The sequence below is a fragment of the Vicia villosa genome, unplaced genomic scaffold, assembly GCF_029867415.1.
Source record: "Vicia villosa cultivar HV-30 ecotype Madison, WI unplaced genomic scaffold, Vvil1.0 ctg.000219F_1_1, whole genome shotgun sequence".
Classification (NCBI taxonomy): domain Eukaryota; kingdom Viridiplantae; phylum Streptophyta; class Magnoliopsida; order Fabales; family Fabaceae; genus Vicia; species Vicia villosa.
The window spans coordinates 267,859-290,156 of record NW_026705083.1 but is presented as its reverse complement, the minus strand read 5'-3'; the positions used below and the strand labels follow the sequence as shown (position 1 = coordinate 290,156).

The 22,298-nt window shown below is 33.7% G+C and overlaps 2 protein-coding genes and 1 long non-coding RNA gene across 5 annotated transcripts; 2 read left to right on the top strand and 1 right to left on the bottom strand.

Annotated features, from left to right (window-relative positions):
• Positions 1–7,467: 7,467 nt before the first annotated feature.
• LOC131625535 (cinnamoyl-CoA reductase CAD2-like) lies at positions 7,468–10,020 on the top strand. Of its 3 annotated transcripts, none has more exons than XM_058896385.1 (7): positions 7,468–7,572; positions 7,705–7,852; positions 7,968–8,140; positions 8,242–8,433; positions 8,560–8,722; positions 9,057–9,240; positions 9,681–10,020. In XM_058896385.1, exons 2-7 carry the CDS (start codon positions 7,735–7,737, stop codon positions 9,823–9,825), a joined length of 975 nt encoding a protein of 324 aa, XP_058752368.1. In that variant the 5' UTR covers positions 7,468–7,572; positions 7,705–7,734; the 3' UTR covers positions 9,826–10,020. The 3 variants fall into 3 exon arrangements, with proteins under 3 accessions (XP_058752368.1, XP_058752369.1, XP_058752370.1); XM_058896386.1 differs by having other exon boundaries at positions 7,502–7,572; positions 7,689–7,852; XM_058896387.1 differs by lacking the exon at positions 7,468–7,572 and having other exon boundaries at positions 7,626–7,852; positions 7,971–8,140.
• A 310-nt stretch (positions 10,021–10,330) lies between these two features.
• LOC131625548 (uncharacterized) lies at positions 10,331–10,996 on the bottom strand. The gene has a single exon (XM_058896400.1). It carries the CDS (start codon positions 10,994–10,996, stop codon positions 10,331–10,333), a length of 666 nt encoding a protein of 221 aa, XP_058752383.1.
• Positions 10,997–21,042: 10,046 nt separating this feature from the next.
• Positions 21,043–21,960, top strand: LOC131625534 (uncharacterized). Its single transcript, XR_009290879.1, has 3 exons — positions 21,043–21,452; positions 21,587–21,632; positions 21,838–21,960. It is a non-coding gene; the product is annotated as an uncharacterized LOC131625534 (long non-coding RNA).
• Positions 21,961–22,298: the final 338 nt, after the last annotated feature.

Genomic DNA, 22,298 nt, shown 5'->3' with positions numbered 1-22,298 from the left:
TCACCAATTTTTGTTCTCTCTCGATGCAAACACTTTCTCTCTTTTTTCTCTACACTCTATCAAATCAAACTCATAATTTTCTCTAAAAAATCACAACAACTTCATTCAAGTTCATAAGAACTCTAGAACACAAAATCTCAAACATCATTAAAACTCTTCAATCTTCCACTCTCCGATCGTCGTATCACCATCACCGAACCGCCCTCCACCGCTCGTCACCGCGATTCTGGCCAAGCTCCATCACAAAGACCACCGCGACACACACTGCAAGTCCGTCGGCTACTAAATCTTGCTCCTCCGCGCGATTTCGTGATCTCCTCTCTCCGTTCCGATCTCAATTCTTCAAAATTCCTCTTGCTTCGATTCAATTTCCTCTTTGCGATTTGGTAATTATTCTTGCATTTGATTCTTAAGCATGATATTTTTTGTTAAGAATTGAAATTGTTCATGATTAAAGTGTTGTTGATGATGATAAAATTGAGTATAATTGTTGATGATGATTGATTTGTTTGTTGATGGATCTGATTGTTACATGTTTGTAAGTTCTCTAGCTTTAAGAATGACATTAATTTTAGTAAAACAAATAAAACAGGTTTAATAGATAGGCTGAATTAACTTATTGACAAGAACAGATTGAGCAAGAAGTCCTATCTCATGCTAAGACATGTTATGTTGAGATGTCTCAACATCTGGAATGACATGTCGTATGAAATGTCCTATATAACAGCATACAAAATCGTGCCTGAACTGAAGTGGATTAAGTAAATCTGTTATGATTTAGAAATCACAAAAATATTGCGCAATCAAATAAGGCGATATATGTTTAAAAGGTCAGAAGAATCAATCAGAATATTTGAAGAATATACAGCTTTATTTAGTTTCTAAATAAGGAGATATTCCTGGAAGCTAAGTAATTGAAGACCTTGTTTTTAGCAGAAGTAACTGCTAATTTGTAACAGCGAATTAGCTGTGATTGAAGGCCCAAATCCTGTTGGGTATTGGATATAAAAAGAAGGGTTTGTAACCTAGTTTCGTACGGCTCAAGATGTAGAAGTCTAGGGTTTGTCTAGGTGAATCTCCTGGGCTGTGGGAAGATCACCATGTTATTCTTGAAGCTGTGAAGCAAGAGAAGTAGTTTCCACCTTAAAGCCTGTAGGCAAGAGGATTATTGTTCTTGGAGGAAGCTTTGAAGCAACTCTAAGTTATTGTTCTTAGTCAAGAGTCTTGGCTAGGTATTGTCATGGGAGTGTGTTTTCCTATTGTTGTTAAATAGCTGTTACAGGGTTGTAAAAGTTAGGTACCACTAGGGAATGAATGGAGGTTCTCTTGTCTTAGATGGATTTCTAAGATAAAGGTTACATTGGATAATGACTAGGTAAATCAGAGGTTGTTTATCTGTAAACAAGAGGTTGTTTACATAAAATAGTACTACTGATAGTGGAATCTTCTTCTTGGCATGGTATCCCCCAGAGTAGGTGTGTTTGTCACCGAACGGGGTTATCAATATCTTGTGTTCTTTACCTTTCAGTACTGCTTGAAATTGTTTATATCTTGCCTGTGTATTTCATGACAGACCGAATGTCTCGACACCCTATCAGACATCTGGATTTGCTGCACCAGAATTTCAATTGGTATCAGAGCAGGCATTCTGTTCTGTCTCTGGATGAGATCCTGGAGGATACTTTCTGGTTTGGCAAGGAAGACTCGTACTGAAAAGGTTATTTGAACTTAGAGAGTTCAAATTGGACAGCTTCAAGGCAGTTACCATTGGTCTCCATTTCTTAGGCAAACTCTTAATAATTTTCTTGACATGATCTGCAGTAGAATATCCTTTGTTCATAACCTTAAGTCGTGCAACAAGCATTTGAAATCTTGAACACATAGTTTCCGAATATTCATCATCTTCCATTATGAAGGTTTCATATTTTTGGATTAGGGCCAAAGCCTTTGTCTCCTTAACTTGAGCATTACCTTCATGAGTCATCTGAAAGAATCAAAAATAGACTTTGCAGTCTCTTTATCTGTGATCTTATCATAATTAGTGTGGGAAATAGTATTTAGTAGAATTGATCTAACTTTGAAGTGATTCGTGTAAGTCTTTTTCTGAGCAATTGTCATTGCACTTCTTGCAACTTTGATACCTTTATCATCTACTGGATAACTGTAGCCATCAACTAACAGATCCCATATATCAAAATCAAAAGTTATAAAGTAAGTTTCAATTCTATCCTTCCAATAGTCAAATTTTTCTCCATCAAACATGGGAGGTTTTACACTATATTGATCTTTATCCTTATTATCAATAACGACACTGTTGACAGTGGGACTAGCCATTATTTTTGACACAGTCTGGATCAGTACTTAACACTATTAAATTCTTGATAAAAATTCAAACTTTTTATCACTCTGAACCAGAGCTCTGATGCCAACTAAATGTGTGAAAAACACAATAAAGGGGGTTTGAATTGGGTTTTAAAAACAAAAGCTTCTCTAAGGAAATCCCCTTTAAAACTTCATTATTGATAATAAAGTTAAAGTTGCAAGAAGGAAAGAAGAAGGTATGTTTATACTAGTTCACTTGAAAATTATCAAACTAATCTAGTCCACCTGCCAAGGTGATTTTGCCTTATCAGATAAGGTCTTAAACCAATAATCTCACACATTATTACAATGCACAAACTAACCACAAGTGACTCACGTACAAACTCTAAGACACACTAATCTTAGACTTCTCAAGGATTCTGACCAACTAGTCCCTTGAGGAACAATCAAACAACAGTTTGAAAAAGGTTTGTTTACAATATATTTGCTTCTAGACAAGCTGATAGTAAACAATATTTTTAGAATAATAGTCTAAGGAAAGCTTATGAACAATTTTTTTAAGACGTGAATTAGCAGCGTTTTCATTTGGTCTACAAGCTTATTTATAGCCAATAAAATAATATATCTGTTGGAGGGTATTTTTGGAAATTCCAGAAAGCTGGGAGCTTGACATCTTGGGGGACAAGATCGTACGACACGTTCGTCCTTTCATGGTAGTGGAGCAAAACATTTGTTTTGTACCATGTACCATGTAAATGTTATCTTCTTATCTTCTTGAACTTTAGAGGCTTTTGATGAGCATGAGTTAGAAGAAAAGAAAATAAGCCTTGGACTATTCCTCAAAACTTCTATCTAGAATTTGATTTCTTTGATAGCTTATCAGAGTTCCAACTTCATAGCCTTCTGAAGTGGTTTACTGCTGTTCATAAGAACTTGTGTGGCGCAAAAGTGGAACTTGGTCTCTTCTAATGTTTTGGCAACGCCTTTCATCATATTCAGAACCTGTTTGTTAAATACTCAAAATAACAAATATTAGAGTACCATAATTGTTCATACAACCATACTAGTTGTTATCATCAAAACTCAAAGGTATTATTGTAGAACTAAATCTTGTTCTAACAAGAAGAACTTCCTTATTTTCCACTAGACTTATCAAAACCAACCACAATATGATAGACCTTGCAAACTTCTAAAATATTTAAATAAATTATCAAAGAAAAATTAAATTTAATAAACAAGTCTCCCCAATAATCATGAATTTCTAAAGATGATATTTAGATTCATGTTGCAGTGGAATTAGAATGAGGTAGAAGATGAAAGTTGATTTCAAGTTTTTAAGAAAGATTCAAAACTCTTCTTGAAAATGAGAGAACAAATGGCTTGTGGGTTTTCAAATCATTGTTGGAAGCGTATATTTTTTAACATTGTGAAGGTTTTGAGAGAAAATAGTATTTATATGTGTTGGAGATCTGGCACAATAATGAGTGAAATTGGTGTAGGGTTGAGTCAAAAGCAACAGTTATGGTTGGAATCACAAAATCAAGTAATTTAAATAAAGAAGAAAAAACTATATGAAACTCATTCATGTTATTCTAGTCACAAGAAATGTGATTCAAGTCACATGATTCGAATAAGACAAATTGGTGATTCGGGTTAGAGTTCTAGAAGCAACTAGTAGAATCTGCAGCTTAGTATGATTCAAATCAAGCAATCCTATGAATCAAATGAGAGTGATATGATTTGATTCAAATCACGAAAACTAAAAATGCATTCCCGAGTTCTTTGTGAGTTTGATGCAAGTTAGACCAACTATGTGATTCAAATCACACAGGTATAATCTCATTTTTTACAAAACTTAAAAGGATTATTGAGATCCTACTATAGTCATGACTTGAATCATTCTAAAACATAGTTCTTGATTCCAAAATCAGGAGATTGATTTCAATCATATTTCTTAAATTATAATGTAACACTTGTATTTATGCATGCTAAATAGGGATCTAAAAATCAATCAAGATAAGTGCAGTCGATGAGGAGACTCAATAATAGTAAAATCAAAACCACGACCCCTGAGGTATCAAAGACATGCAATGCAACTTAAAAGAAATCCTTGTTTTGATTCTGTTGGATTGTTGACTCCCAAAAACATGACAAAACATTAATCTTGACCTACAACTCAAGAATTTCACAAACATCAATGATAAAAGACCCTGTCTATGAAGCAATCAACTCATGGTATTTTTATAGAGGATGAAGATGAAGGTAGAATCAATCACATTTTGATTTGGTGTACTTTGAAAGCTAAACGCTCTATTTTTAAATACTCTCTAAGTTATGATGTTATCACATACTCTTTAGAAAAATTACATAATAATATATAAATATGCTTGAGATAGAGTAGTGAACATGAGTAAAAATACACATTTGATTCGAGCGAGGTGCAGTGGATTTGATTCGAGTCTAAGGAGAAAATAATTTGAATAATTAAAACTCATAAACTTTCCTTTTTGATTCAAATTAGTGATCCAAATCACGGATTTGATACAAAGAATCCTATGATTCGAATCACACTAACATAACCAAAATATAAGATTTGACATGATATTTAGCTTGATTCAAATAAAGCTTACTTCGTATTCGAATTAAAGAAGCTTATGATTTGAATCACAATGGCAGTGGAAAAACCTAAATTTCACAATCATTTATTAATTTAAATCATGTATATCCTTGATCCGAATCATGCACATCTTTGATTCGAATTACACTTCCTAAATTTACTGTCTTAAGAAAAATGATGTGTTGGATTAAATCTAAGGTTAGTATAATAGGGATTGTTGGTTCAGTGTTGGCAGAAACTTTGCTAAAACATATTGGTAGGATGTTCAACGAATATGTCAAAGCAGATGTCTTAACATCCTAGATTTCTGAACAACAGTTTCTTTTTTAGGGTTTTTGTTTAACCGGTTATGTGTTTTGGTTGCGTAATCTTAGTGACCTGATTTCTTGGAGGATTTATTGGGTGTTCTAGAACCCTATTTAATGGTTGACCCAAGCCCATAATTGCTTGCGAGGGCTGAGCTATAAGAGTTCAGCTAATCCTAATTGTGTTGTGCGGCGTTTTGTTGAGTACTTTTTGCTGTAAGTTCCATATGTGTGAATTCAAAAACCTGTAGGTGCTGAATGTTATGTGATCTCCGAAGCTGTTAAGCAAGGAGAGCATTTCCTCCTCATAAGCTTTTAAGCATTGAGGATTGTGTGTCTTGGAAGAGTGCCTTCTATTTTATTGTTTGTGTTATTTTGTCACAGAGTGTTGCGATTGAAGGGATTTGAGGAGGGCCTCATACCTAGGTGAGTCTTAGGTAAAAGTCATAGGAAGGGTAGTGATTAAGTGAGGAGTTGTAAACGGGGGAGTTTAACTTTGAATTAATACTATCGAATATTGGTTTCGTCCCTGGCTTGGTAGCCCCCAGAGTAGGAAGGTTGTTTCTGAACTGACTAACATATCGTTGTGTTCTTTACTTTCTGCACTGTTACTATCACTGGTTATCATTATTGCTGTTAGCTTGTTCCATTAACACATATTGTGTCGTGACATCTCATTCGACATCACATATCTGATACCATAATTTCAGGGATTATGAATTAATGTGTTTCGTGACTCAAATAATCAATTAATTAGATTCGAACCACTTTGCAATGAATTTTATCTCAGGATTTAATTTAATGCAGAACATGATTTAAATGTGTTACAGTCAGTTCAAATATATTGATAAAACCTAACTTAGAGGAGACTCGATAACTAAAAATAATAAATGATAAAATAGAAAACAAAAATAGCAACAAAACTAAAACCCTAGAGGGGCATATCAATTTCAGTCTCCCCCTTTTTGATGCTTCGCAATATGCATGACTTGTATTGGAATTGATTCAACTTGAGCATTAAGTAATGCTGATCAAGACTCTCCTCTGTCCCCAGAGACATTGCACCATATTAAATTTGCATAATCGATACATTAGACTAATTATAACTTATAACCTCTCATTGTTTAAAAAAATAAAAAAGACACAAATCCAACAAACACATAAAATAATCCATAAAAACTTACGCTAAACATTAGCTAAAGAAAGGTACACTTAATCAAGAGATTAGATCACATATGAAATGCACTACCCCCTCTAGTCTTATTTATAAGAGAAATTTCACTTTTTAGATTCATTGAATAATCAATATATCTAGACGGTATAATAGACAAAATACATTGATAATAAATCTAAAAGTCAACTTTCTCTTATATATAAGACGCGATGGAGTATTAGACATGTCAAATACAACAAATCGCATAGCAATGATATGATTATATTTCACATATATAGAAACACAATGATTACAACACACACAACTATATGAAAGAGGAATAAATAATGCATGAAAAAAAGAAATCAAAGATTGTATTTAACAAAGAATATATATATATATATATATATATATATATATATATATATATATATATATATATATATATATATATATATATATATATATATATATATATATATATATATATATATATATATATATATGAGAATGACATATTTATATGAGAATGTGAGAATGAATCTGAATCATTGGATTTTAAAATAAATGGTAGAGATTTAAGTGAATCTTTTTTTCTCTCTCCTACATATAAAATAGAACAAATTAAGAATCTCATATATCAATTGTCTTGGTAAAAAAAACTTGTTACTGAAAAAAATCTTTAGTGAAAAAAATTGAAATAATGGATAGAAGTAAAATGTTTATTTCACTACAGATTTTATGAAAAGGTTATGATGACAATGTTTTATAAAAATATTAAGTTGATTTTTCATCTCCACATATTCAAAAATAACATCCTTTTGAACGTGATCTCTATGGATGTGTTTGTTTCTATGTTTAAAAGTAGGGGACAACTTCTCTACCCATCACAAAAAGATGGATAGTGTACATTCCACCAATTAGATAACATCATTTAATTTTTATTTACTTAATCATTTATTATATAGAACAATTGTTTGATATTTTCAATGCATTTTACACATTACCCACCTTTTTGAGGTGGGTAAATAAGAATTCACCTTAAAATTATCTATGTTAGAATGATAAAAGATAAAAATAATAAATATGAGTGGTGCCGGCTAAGGCGGCATTTTCCTTTCCTTTCTCAGCGAGAGTGCGACTCATACTCAACAACGTCTTCTTCAACACCTAAGGTACCGTTTTCCTTATTTCATTTTCAAGTGACTAAGTGTGTGGTGGTGGTGCAATCACACCGTTTTTCTTTTTTTTTTTTCTTTCTTTTTTTCTTTTAATTTTGTTTTTGTTTTAGTTTTAGTTTTTTTTAGATTTTGTGCTAGAAAAAGAGAAAGAGGATAATGAGTGGAGAAGGAAAGGTGGTGTGTGTGACAGGTGCTTCTGGTTATATCGCTTCATGGATTGTCAAGTTCCTCCTCCAACGTCGTTACACCGTCAGAGCCACTGTTCGTGACTTGGGTTGGTGCCATTTTTTCCTTCAACTTCTTTCTCTCTTTATATAAATTTTGTAACTAGTGTTTTCTTCTGTGTAATAAAGCATTAGTATGAATGAGTGGTTTTATTGGTGTGCAAGCAGGTAATCCCAAAAAGGTTGACCACTTGATTAAACTTGATGGTGCAAAGGAGAGGTTGCAACTTTTTAAGGCTGATCTTTTGGAACAAGGCAGTCTTGACTCTGCTATTGAAGGATGTGATGGTGTGTTTCATACTGCTTCACCTGTTCGTTTTGTCGTAGACGACCCACAGGTTCACTCCATTCTATTAAATAACAAATGTATAATTTTTCACAAATAGTTGAATGTGGTGTGGTTGTAAGTGTATGATCGGTTTGGATTTCTATATTTCAGGCTGAGTTGATTGATCCGGCGGTGAAGGGAACTCTTAATGTTCTTAAATCATGTGCCAAATCACCATCTGTGAAACGAGTTGTGTTTACTTCTTCTGTTGCTGCAGTTGCATTAAACACAAGGCCGAAGAATGCCGAAGTTATAGTTGATGAGACATGGTTTTCAGATCCAGATTTCTGTAGGGAATCACAGGTTATCATTGGTTTTCCTATTCAGTATGAAAACCTGAAGCTCGTGAAGCTACACATGTGGTTTTGATGTGGTGTATAGGGGTTGAATCATGTGTCTTTTTTTGCCAACTTCTGTCTGTGTTTTCAGTTATGGTACACACTTTCAAAGACATTGGCTGAGGCTGCTGCATGGGAATTTGCAAATGAAAACAATATTGACATGGTTGTTATCAACCCAACAATGGTTGCAGGACCTCTCTTGCAACCCGAGGTTAACGAAAGTGTTCAACCAATTCTAAACCTAATCAATGGTAATTCTTTCCTGACATAAAAAGCTTATATAAGTGGGTGTACTTGCTAACATTTTTAATTAAACCTTAACATATGTGCATTTTTATTAAAGTTATGCCTGACTAAGTATGAGTTCTGTTTTTAACCAATGAATTCTAAAACATATTTGGACCAATGTTTCATAACTACCATTATTTGTCTAATATGTCCTGGAATGGTTAGTGTATTTGTTTCTTTGATTACTAAATAATATTGAACTTTTGCAATGTGTGACATATTATGTAATGTCATATTTATTCCAGAAAAGAATTGTCTGTTACAATTTAAAAGAACTCATTGAGTTTTCGAATGTAGGTATAGCTTTTCCAAATTATGCTTTTGGATGGGTGAATGTGAAAGATGTTGCGAAAGCCCATATTCACGCATATGAGATTGCTTCAGCTAGTGGAAGATATTGTTTGTCTGAGAGAATGATACACTGCTCAGAACTTGCTAAGATTCTACGTGATCTGTATCCAACATTACAAATTTCAGACAAGTAAGTTCATTGCCATCCGGGCCGGCCCAATAAACGCATAGGCCCCGTTCTAATTTTGAAAATGGACCCAAATTTAAAATATAAATACAATTATAATAATTAAAAAATACACATAAAAATTATATTTATGTATTAATCAATAATATATTTAATTAAAATCATTTTGAATTTTGATATATCTCAAAATAATATTGAATTTTTATTATAGCACTTTTTGATTTATTGAATTTTTATCATAACATTTTATTAATTTCAATTAATATTTATGGGAAAAAAATTGGACCTTTTAAAATTTTGGGCCCCTAAAATTTGGGGCCCTGTGCTGTAGCACTTCCTGCACATGCACAGGGCCGGCCCTGAGATTTGCCATGCTAAATAAACTTCATAGTTTTTATTCAAAATGCAACTTAATAACTATGCACTCTCTACAATTCTATAAGGTGTGAGAATGAAGAGACATATATGACAACGTATCAGATTTCCAAAGAAAAAGCTAAAATCTTGGGAATCGAGTTTACTCCTTTGGAAGTCAGCCTCAAGGAGACTGTGGAAAGCTTCAGGGAGAAAAAAATTGTCGACTTTTAATCAGTCTCAACATCCCACTTAATCAATGAAGAAATGAAAAGATGTTAGTGTCATTTGATCTATGATGTGGAAGTGAATCCCATCTAGCAGAATAACACTTATGATTGTTGTTGCTGAATAGAAGTTTGTTGTTGTTGGATAAAAGTTCACTTTTGTATTATTATAAATTCTGTTATAAGAAAAATTTGTTATTTATATTTATTGTATTAAATAATTTATATATTTGGTCTATATAGATCAGATACATTAATTATTCAATTAAATTAATTTAAAAGAAAAAATTAATTTATAATTTATTACAGAGGAGTGTACCATAAAAAAATGTTTGATATATATTTGATCCAGGAGTAGGAAAAAAAATATTAAGCTTTATAATTGATATACTTTATTTATTTATTTGTTAATATATATTTTTTTAATAAGCAACACTTGTATTGAGATAAAAGGTACTAGGGGTACCCCAACCCATTACAAGAAGAGAAACCGAAACAGAAAAAACAGATAATTAGATACAAACCGTCGGGTTTTTAAACCATTCGTAAAAGTTACAAGAAATTCTATCCTTTGATTCAATAGCGAGCCACCACCAAGAAAACCACAAAACCGCGAAAAATAGCTCTTCTTCGTCCAAGACTGCACTGTTGAAGACGATATCATTTCTGACTTTCCAAATACACCAGCAAATTGTCAACCAAATAGCTCCAATTCTGCAGCCAGACATGTTATCCCTAAGCAAGTTAATGCACTTCAGCAAGTGGCAGCAACAATCTTGCATAACAGGAATGTCCACATTGAGCCAAATATGTATTTTCCTCCAAAAGGACTTCAGCTTAGGACAGTTCAGCATGATGTGGGTTAAATCCTCCTCCTGCATTAGACAGAAAACACAGACCGCTTCATTGTGCCGAGTTATTATGCCTCTTCTCAAAAGTTGCTTCCTTGTAGCTAATCTGTTCTGCAATAGTCTCCATCCGAAAATCTTCACTTTCGAAGGGATGTGAGCTCCCCAAACAACGCTTAGCCCTAGCTTCGTCACTGCTCCTAAAGCATTATCTTCGACGGGCTGATTACAATTGGCATAGCAGGAACTAACAGTGAAGGTTCTTGAAATATCAAAAGGCCAGATAATAGTATCGATGGCGTTCACAACGGGATTTATCCCTTGGATCATTGCTGACAGTTCTTGATATTCTCCATACGCCTCCCTCCCGAGCACTTCGTTCCCACGTAATAACTCCCAGCATCATACCTGGCCGATCCAACACCCCATGTTATTGATAACCTCATTCTTAGAAGAACATTGCTGGAACAAATTTGGGTATTGGATTGCTAAACTATCCCTCCCTAACCACCTAGAATTCCAGAAAAAAGCCACATTACCATCGCCCAGTTTGATTCTGATTTTTTGCATGATTCCTTGAGGAGTGTTGCTCAATACCATCAAATCTCTCCACCAAAGGGAGTCTTTAAGATTAGAGTAGTCCTCTTCAGAATTCCACAATCTCTTCCTCAGATCCCCTCCATATCTTGCTTGCAAAATTCCTTTCCAAATGGCCTCCTCATCATTCAAAAATCTCCACAACCACTTTGACAGCAATGCTTGATTAAGTCTACGGATATCTTTAACCCCCAAACCACCTAACTTCCTAGTTTTGCATATAGTGTTCCAACTCACCCAAGCCAAGCCTCTCTTATCTGCAGCACCACACCACAAGAAGTTCCTTTGGATCGAAATTATCTCCTGCAAAACCTTAGCCGGAATACTATAGAAAGACAATTGGTAAATCGGGATATTCGTCAAAACAGAGTTAAGTAAAGTAAGTCTTCCACCTATGGATAAAAGTGTACCCTTCCAAGAGGATAACCTCGATCTCAGCAAGTTGATCACCGGCTTCCAGAAGCTAGTCTTCCTTTGATTTCCACCAATTGTTATACCCAATAACTTACACGGAAATTGCTCAGACTTACATCCCAGAAACGAAGAAGCAGCTTGAATCTCAAAAGAGGGAATTCCAATGCCATAAATCTTACGCTTACTCATATTTATGGTTAAGCCCGACGTCATCTCGAACCCTCTGAGCAAGGCCTTAATGGCCTATAAGTTAGAAGAGGAGCCGTCCCCAATAAGGAGTGTATCATCTGCAAACTGAAGAAGACTATATTCCACAGCATTAGAAATTTTAAAGCCATTAAAGAGACCCGTTGAAACAACCTGCCTTACCATACCAGCCAATCCTTCTGCTACAATTGTGAATAAGAATGGAGAAAGAGGGTCGCCTTGTCTTAGACCCCGAGATACTTTGAAATCTTCCGTCGGACTGCCATTAACCAGAATCGATATTGAACTAGAAAACACCACTGCTTCCATCCACGATAGCCATTTATCACTAAAGCCCATTCTTCTAAGCATATATCTCAAATAATTCCAGCCAACACAATGGTAGTCGTTAATACGGGATGTTACGAGACATACATAGTTGAGAGTGCGGATCTAAAAGTTTGACTACTTCGGAATAAAAATTAGGGCGGGGTGAGTCCACATACAATGTATCTTTAAAGATTAAAATTTCTAAAATTTATGTTAGTGTTCGTGCCCGTAAAATCTTGCAAAAAACAGGGCGTGACAACCTTGATCCGCCGTGCGAAAAAGTGCAGACAAAAAAGTCTTCAACCTCGTGATCGCTTTTTCACATCTATTAGTTAAGTCAAATTTCTCTTCTTCTTCGGTGTGGCGAAGAAGTGAAAAATATTTGGTGAAAAATATTTGGTTGGGTTCAAGCACATGTTATATCTTTTGATCGACTTTAGAGTTTAGAATATTTTTCAAAATCACCATAGTAATTTTCCCACTAACACTTGCGGGCAAATCTCCTGGTCTCCCTAGACGACGTCAATTCCGTCATCCTCCAGCAGGTATTTCATGCTAAAATAAAGGGTAGACACAATAGCTTCAAGTCGGTTAGTAGGCTGCCTAATAATAATGTTGTAGGATGAAATGGCGTCGACAATAAGATAGTTGACTTTGATTTTCTTGAAGGGTAATGTAACCTTTCAAGCATACATGTTTGCATGAGAAATAGACCAAAGATATGCTAGATAGCAGCATGTATTCCAAATCAAAATTCAGCTCTTCAAAGGCGTCCCAATATAAATATGAGTGAGAAAAATCTTAAAGAGGGGGTTGGTGGTGGTTTTGAATATAGCTAACCTTAAAAAATAATTTCAAAACCCACAATTTTACAAAATTGGACAGTAGTAAAATTTGTTTTGTATACTTTGGATTGATATCACGATTTACTCTATTTTTTTTAAAAAAATATAATGATATATGGAATTATGAACAGTTTATCCTATCAATAAATTAACCAGCTTAAAATTAATTTAAACTAGATGTTTAGACGAAATTTTATTGAACAATTGAATCAATTAGCATTATAGTTACAAACAATTTTAATTGTAAGAACGATAATTCAGATGACTTAATAACTACCAGACCTAAAATTTGACAACTTTACAACATGCGCTTTATACAATCAAGGAATCACATGCTAAAACTTAAAAACAAAATTAATAGCTTTAATCTGAATCTTTTCATCTTCTAATGTACACAACTCATGCTATTGAAATCCCAAGTCCTTCACTCAGTCTTGATCACACTTTTACTTATATCTAAGATCCGCTCTAATAATCCATTCCACATTGATCTTTACTCGATCCTACTGGTACCTTGTATGAGCTCTTCACTTATTTGAAAGAATATAAACTTCCAACTTTGTTGCGCAACAATCTTCACTGAATCTTACTGAAGTATTTGGTGGAGAAGGAATGTGGACGAGAATACAGAGTATGCAACTTTCTAGAGAGGGGTGAATAGACCTCCCTATTAAAACCTTAGTTTAAAGTATTTTTGAAGAAATGATTTACTAGAGTTTGGAAAACAAAATTATTTGCGCACCGAAAGCAAATTTTTACGTATAAAGAGATTATGTTTATAGATTGAAATTTTCACATAACAACTTAAACCATACACAAAGCAATCGAGATCGAATCAATGAATAAACCAAAATATACAAATCAATATAATGTAATGAATTTATATCAAAACTACACAAGATGCATATATGTACAATTTCAATACTATGTGCGAAATTGGTGGAGAAGGATGTTGGACGAGAATACAGAGTATGCAACGGTCTAGAGGGGGTGAATAGACCTCCCTATTAAAACCTTAGTTTAAAGTAGTTTTGAATGAATAATTTACTAGAGTTTGGAAAACAAAATTCTTTGTGCACCGACGGCAAATTTTTACGTATAAAGAGATTATGTTTATAGATTGAAATTTTCACATAACAACTTAAGAGAAATGCTAGCAACACTCTCTTTTCAACACTCTCTCCAACACTCACTTTCTTATTAGTTGAAACATGTGTGGGTCCTACCACTTTATGTGGGATCCATTTCTGAAATGAGGGACCCACATATATTTCAACCAATAAAAAAGTGAGTGATGGAGAGAGTGTTGAAAAGAGAGTGTTCCTAGCATTCCTCAACAACTTAAACCATACACAAAGCAATGGAGATAGAAAGGGCCATAACCTCCTCAAAAGCTGGATAACTTTTGTTTTCTAGCAGTAGTCGAGCCTTTTCCAATAAGAATTTGGCAAGCAAACCCTTAACTCCACTCTTTGTTTCCCAATTGGACTCGATTTCTGATTTTCGCAGATGTAAAGCAGCAGCAATGACTTCAGGTTTTGGAATCCTTTCTAAACCAGTGAAAGGTAATTGATTTCGAACAGGCAATCCAATTAGTTCAGAGAATTCTTCCAAAGTGGGTACCAACTGGTAATCAGGAAAGGTAAAGCAATGATGTTCAGGGTCAAAGAACTGGAACAGGACCCGTATCATGTCTTCTTCAAATTTTGAGGTAACCAAATGGAGTAGGTGACCATGCCTTTCGGTGAATTGAACATTCCTGGGGAATTCTGACACTAAGTCTTTTAGTTCAGATGGTACCGTTGAGATGTTGATTCGGATGTAATCTCGGGTGGCGGGAGCCATTACCTGCAAAAACAAAGGTAAACTCTTTGATCCTTTAAGTGTTTTGTGAGAAAATGATATGCTTATGATGCAAACATGTGGCACACAAAAACAAATCAAACAATAGCCTTAGGTTTAAAGGCTTGCATGGAGCTGATAGGTGATACCCTCCCCACTGAAGCTGAGTTGGTTAAAACCTGTCCTAGAATAGTATTCGGGTTCTATGATCCTTGGAAGTAACATCTCAATACGGCGCTCGAGCGGCCGATCAAAATATTCCTCGAGGATAACTAACTTCGATCAATTTCAAAGCTAGCCACTTAATAGGCCATAAGTCAAGTTCAACTAAAAAGGTTCTAAGACAAATTAGTGTTTAATGACATTTCAGAAGCCTAATATACTCCTTGATCATTTTCAAGGGACATCAGTATAAACCAAAGTATCGCACTAACGATGACTACCAGATCAACCGTATCGGTACATGCCGTACAGTTTCCTTGGTCTATTGTCATATACTTAAGGTATCTCGAGATTCGGGTTAGAATCTTTCACACAAGCAAAATACCCAAACAAACCTTTGAAAAATAGAGCAATCAAGTCAAACAATTGAAAACATCGAAGTAATCTATTCTCTTAAGGTAACCCCTTTAGAAAACATTTTGTTTTTTGAAAGTGATTCCCCAGCAGAGTCGCCAGTTCTGTGGACCTCCGTTTTTCGGGCCATACCTCTGAGCGGGAGAGATACGTGAACTGACTCTTTTTTATCGCTTATGCTTTCGCATTTTTGAAAATTCACAGAGTCGCCACCGACCTTTTATTTTATCCAATTAAGGAAAGGTTTATAAAAGAAACAGAAAAAAGACCTTTAAGAAATTATGGGTAAGGGGGTAGGTTATACAAAGGGAAGGTGTTAGCACCCTTTGTATCCATGGTTATCCATGGGCTCTTAAGTTTGCTTAGCTCACTTGTTTTTCGATCACTTTTCAATTGCTTTAGAATGCTCATATGTGGTTTCAAATACCTTTGTAAATTGAATTTGTAATGATCCTTGTGCGGATGTATACAAAATGTTTGTTTATCTTTCGAAAGATGTTTTGAAAAGAACGTTAACTTCGTAATGATCCGTGTTTGGATGTATACAAAATATTGTCTTTTTGGAAAGTTTTTTTTTGAAAAACAAGAGTGTATGAGAATTTTGTTTGTTTTGACTTGAGCAAGCAAACTAGGAGGTCTACCCTGAGTTGTAAGGTCTTTATCCTATTTCCTTTAAAAATCTATCCTTTCACCGGATACAAACAAAAGGTTCGATTTTGTACTCGAAACAGTAGAATTTTGACTTTGATTTTGAAAAGAATGAGAAGGATTACCTTAAAAGGTGCAAGTGTGATTGTGATTGGATTCAGATATTTTATCGTTGAAGTTAGTGATCTAACGGTTCAATTTTATCTTTGACATACACGCAGTTTATATTTGCTGGAAATTAAAATGCGGAAATGTAAAGTGCGGAAAGTAAATCTACGCTATTACATCGATTGTGCAGGAAATGTAAACTAAGCCTATTTACATGATTTTGACATCCTATACATTTATCTAGGAATTTAAATTGCAAGAAAAATAAAAGGCATATTTTTGGATTTTTTATGATTGATTTTAATTATAATTAATGCATGATTAATTAAATTAAAATGAAGAAAAAAGATGAAAATAGATTTAAACCTAGAAATTAAGTTTAAAATATGTACACAATATTTGTCAATTAATTTTAAAACAAAACTAATTTTTTTGGAATTTTTGAAATTGATTTGAAATTGATTAAGCTAATTAATACATAATTATACAAATAATTATACAAATAATTAAAAATTAAAGAGAAAATTATTCAAAATATGTACAAAATTAGTCTATAATATATAAACAATATTTTATATAAAGAACAATTTTTTTTATGATTTTTTGATTGGTTAGAATAATTAAAAAGCAAATATATAAATATATACTAATTAATTATGCAAAATATTGAAATTATGAAGAAAAATAAAATATTTTTATTTCAGAAAATAAAATATTATTTTAGAAACTTAAAAATATTTTTTGTGTATTTTTTTGGATTTTTGAAACTATTTTTAATTAATTTTGCAAAGAAATTAAAATAAAAATAGAACTATATAATTAATGATCCAGTGTGGTATTTAAATAAAGTCCATGGTATAGGGCTTCATTTTGATGCGTTGGATGAATTAATAAATGAGATCTGATGGCTCAGATTGTGAGGGTCCACCACTTGTGACACGCCTGCAAACACTGAAACCAAAGGTTAATTTAAAAAAAAAAACGCGCGCGTGCTGTCCAATGAGGTGAGGACACCTCATCGTCTTCAACCTCTCGCCAGGACCTTTAATAGCGCATTTATAAAAAAAGCGCTGTAATTGATGAGCTTCAGACCTGCAAAATAGCGAATAGGGGTAAACCTGAAAAGAAATTTGGCGCGATATGTCCATTCGATTCGTCTTGTTCCACTGAATTCAACCATGCTCTTAATTTGTTCTGATTTTGGCTCTAACTAAAAACCCTAAATTTCAGCTGGAAAACCCTAAAATGGTAGATTCGTATAGAAGCATCCAAAGCTCAATTAAACTTCCAGAAACGATCTACACACCACACTAAGTTCAAATATATATCTACATCTTGCTAGATATGCGTGTGTTATGAGATATAAGTTGGTTTTAGTTTGAACAAACCGTGAGGTATAATGGATGATTCTGAGTGCTTCAAGGCTTGAAACTGATTGGGATATGTTCAATGATGATTGAGGATTGTATTTAAGTGTTTAGTTTGAACTGAAACGAGCTAGAAATTAAAATTCGAATTTTAAATTTCTTTGAAAAATTCAAGTTGTTACAAATATGTTACAAGCATTCTACTGGCTATGAACTCGTGTCTCCTTTTTGATTGCTGAAGTATGATAGCTCTTTTATAGGCCAAGAGCTGCTTGGAAGTGAAGCTAAGAAGCATTCATTAGCTTTGTGGAATCTTGACTTTTTCAACATGAGTAGCTTTGCATTTAAGCCACCATGGCTTGATTTTCCACCCTCCTTCTGTTTGTACTTGGCTTGGGGCAGAGTTGAATGATTCTCTTGATGAGTCATGCTTGGGTTGTAAGCTATTCTTTATCCATCCATTTTTCTTTTTTAATTTAATCTTATATGTGATAAAATTAAACCAAAAATGAATAAAAAATGGAGTGGGCCTTGTCTTGGTCGTGGGAGGCCCATAATAACATGGCAAACATGTTTGAACCATGAAAACTTGGCCCCATTTGGAAAAAATGCATTTTTGAGCAATGTTGGTTTTATGCATTTTCCAAAATTTAGCCAACTTCAACAAGGTGTAAATCCCTCAATTTTTGTCATATGAAGGAGTTCTTGCACTTTTTGGAAACCTCAAAGAGTCCTCTAACCAATGTCTTTGGTCTCATGTCAAAATGATTTTTGATGCTCCTTGTGTGTCCTTTTGAAAAAAGTGCCTTTTTGTTGACTTTGAAAATGACCTGTAATGGCTTTGGTCATATTTTTCAAATGGTGAATGCAATGACCATGGGATCAATTGCATTTGAAAGATAATTGAATTTCCTTCAAAATGAGCTTTGGTTTGAATTTTTTGGATGAAGGATGAGAGAGTTATGATCAGTCAAAGTTGAGTTGACTTTTCAGGCAAAAACCCTAATTTTGAATCTTAGGGTTTTGTTGATTTTTGATCTTTCCTTGATGAATTAGGATCATCCAATGATCAATTGATGAATCCTTTGACAAAATATGGACTTTGACAAAAAAATTCATTTTTGACTGTCTGTTGACTTTTTGGTCAAACGGGTCGTCTGTTGACTGTTTGAGCTGCTGACGGTGCGTCTGAGTGAATTGAAGTTTGAAAATTTGTATGATGGTACTTTGAGATATATGGATGTGCATGAAATCCATTTGAGGTCTCAAAAACTTGTTTCTCCTGTAAAAACAAGAAAACCCTAGTCAGGGACTGTTTGTGTAGGAGACAGTTAAGCGTACCTGATTTTTGTGCAGTGTTGAGTCTCTGCTAATCGCGTGATATTCAGAAGAATTCTAGAACAAAAATCTTGGAATTTTGAATTGTAAAAGATTGATTTGATTGATGGTACAAAACACTGAGAATTGTACTGCCAGCAGTTTGGCTGTCAACTGACTGTTCAGGTATTGACGTAGCAGTTAGAGTGAAAAATCAACAGTCAAAGTTAATTTTCTTTTTTTGTTGTTTTTGTTTTTTTTTATGTGAAAAATGAAAGTTTATTTACATGACTTGTTAAAAAAAACACAGACATAATAAATAACTAATATTTACTGTATGCGGGCAAAATTACCGATAATAACCCTGAAAATCATTTAATGCACAGAAAAATGAATATTTGACTGGCAGAAAACACACAAAATATTATCTGAGTAATTAAGCAATATTATGACAAATAGTACAACATTTAATACTGACAGTACAAATATTACATACTATATTGAACAGTACGAATAAACGGTACATTTAAGAAATAAGAAATACGGCAAATTTTAAGAATGACGATTGATAACCCATGCTACAAATAGTAACATGTAGATGATTGGGAGCATAAGCATCCCAGGTCCACAGTGTTCCGGGCTATGTAGACAGAAGAAAGACATGATCACCGTAGCAATGGTGATGACCATAAGAAAACACGTTTCCCACCGCTTCGCCATTTTGTCGGGGAAGAAGAAAGGATGGATTATGAAGTAGAAATTAGAGAGATGAATTAGAATTTGATGTGAGATTTTTATGAAAAAATGAGAGGTATTTATATAGTGGAAAGAAGGATAGAGACGTTGGGGAATGATGTGATTCCGTACAAAAGGAAAATTTGAGTGGAAGTAAGATTTGAAAGAAAGTGTATGATAGTGTTGGGAAAAAGAGAGATGTAGAGAATAAAGTTAGGATTTGATTTTTGAAAAAGAGATTTGAAAAGATTTTTTTGAAAATAATGGAATATAGTACAAAAATTAGTGGGAAACAAAAGATAATAATAATCTACTTGTTACCAGTACAGTCTGAGTTTCCTGATTCTGCGCCTGCAAAAAGATTTTAACTCTGTACCAATTGTGTCAGTACTATTTATCTGTAAATAAATAAATAGCATGTGTGAAGTAATAAACAGTATTTGGCGTTTGCGTAAGAATAAATTCAACTGCAAGCCAAATTACTGTATAAGAAAAATTCTAAAAACTAAGTATTTCATATGTCAGGATATTTGTTGAAATAAAAATCTATGATTATATGAGACTCTTAATTTTCAGATTGGAGTTTTCTTGAAAAAAGATGCGGGCAAATTTTGGGGTATAACAACGAGAATACAGAGTATGCAACTGTCTATAGGGGGTGAATAGACCTCCCTATTAAAACCTTAGTTTAAAGTATTTTTGAAGAAATGGTTTACTAGAGTTTGGAAAACAAAATTATTTGCGCAACGAAAGCAAATTTTTACATATAAAGGGATTATGTTTATAGATTGAAATTTTCACATAACAACTTAAACCATACACAAAGCAATCGAGGTCGAATCAATGAATAAACCAAAATATACAAATCAATATAATGTATTGAATTTATATCAAAACTACACAAGATGCATATTTCTACAATTTCAATACTATGTGCGAAATTGGTGGAGAAGGATGTTGGATGAGAATACAGAGTATGCAACGGTCTAAAGGGGGTGAACAGACCTCCCTATTAAAACCTTAGTTTAAAGTAGTTTTGAAGAAATAATTTACTAGAGTTTGGAAAACAAAATTATTTGCGCACCGAAAGCAAATTTTTACATATAAAGAGATTATGTTTATAGATTGAAATTTTCACATAACAACTTAAACCATACACAAAGCAATGGAGATCGAATCAATGAATTAACCAAAATATACAAATCAATATAATGTATCTATAAAATAAGAAAATACAAGTACCTGGTTAATACTATTATGCCCTTTGCCCTTTTGCCAACACCTACCCAATTTTGCTTTTTTATTGTCTTTTCTCATTTTTTGGTCAGATTTTATTATTATTATTATTATATTAAAGTGATCATTTTATATATGCATATTTCAATTTTCTACTCATTTCCAATTTCTTCTCTCTCACTTTCTTTTTCCTCACGCTCTCTCTCTCAAAATTTCCCCAACAACCTTCTTTCTCTCTTTTCTCTCTACAACATCCTCTCTTATCTCTCTACAGCAACCTTCTTTCTCTCTTTTTTCTCTTTCTGCTTCTATCTTGCTTCCATATCCCTCTTCCTTTTGCTCTTCTTCTTCTTCTCCCTTCTTTCTCTTTTGTTATCTGAAACAATAATGGTGTCTGAATCGGTTTACGGTGTGCGAATCGATTGGATTCAGATTTTTTAGGGTTTCAAATAGTGATAATCGGTTATAAAGTTAGGGTTTTTAATTTGTAGTTTGGGTTTTAGTGGTTTATTTGATGATTTTGTGGTTTGTTTTTCAGGATATAGACTGGATCGGGTTTTACCGCTGAGTTATGAAGCTAACTAGGTATGGGTTCTCTTTGGTTTTCTTATAAACTTAGGCTTTTGATTTTGTAGTTAGGGTTCTTATAAACTTATGGTTTTGAATTTGTTGGTAGGGTTTTAGTGGTTTATTTGATGATTTTGTGGTTTATTTTTCAGGTTATAGACTGAATCGAGTTCTACCGCTGAGTTTGAAGCTAACAAGGTATGGGTTAACTTGGACATTGTTTCTATTCTAATTATTTGAGTATTTTAGGATGAAGGTTTAGACATTGTTGTTGTTTTGTTGTTATAGTGTCCAGAAAATAAACTTATGGTTTTGTTGTTGGCCCTTCGGTTTGCTGATTCAAACGAATCATATACTGATTTTGAGATTCTTTGTTGTTTATGTTGTTTTGAATGAAATGCAGGTCTGAATAAACACCAGTTCAAACGTAACAACTGTTATCGCCTTTGTGAAGTTAGCGCTGACCAATTTCTTGCAGAAATTGAAGAGAAGCTGACCAATTTTAATGTTCTTCTATTTGATGCAGTTTTTTTATTATTGCTTCTCTACATACATCTTGGATATGGTTCATCACTTCCTTAGTTTTATTGTTTTTGTTTCTGCTATATGGCAATGCTTCTTAGTTTTGGAGAGGCTGTTGCCAGAAGCAATAGGTCACCTGAAAAACTGCTTATTCTTCTCGACATGTACGAGATAATGAGAAAGGAGGGGAAGATGCTTTTTTGTGAGCAACTATAATGGAGGAGTTATGGTTGTTGCTGATGGTGTCTCTGGGTAACTTACTTTCTCACTAACTTCAATTTTATAGAATTAATTGTTAGTTTCAGCTTTGCTATTATACATCATATTGAGATATCGTTTTCG

Coding starts and splice junctions, on each gene's coding strand:
- LOC131625548 (XM_058896400.1), bottom strand. CDS start 10,996: ATGATCCAAGGGATAAATCCCGTTGTGAACGCCATCGATACTATTATC.
- LOC131625535 (XM_058896385.1), top strand. CDS start 7,735: ATGAGTGGAGAAGGAAAGGTGGTGTGTGTGACAGGTGCTTCTGGTTAT. Junction 8,434..8,559: donor ATTTCTGTAGGGAATCACAG/GTTATCATTGGT, acceptor CTGTGTTTTCAG/TTATGGTACACACTTTCAAA. Junction 9,241..9,680: donor ACATTACAAATTTCAGACAA/GTAAGTTCATTG, acceptor CAATTCTATAAG/GTGTGAGAATGAAGAGACAT.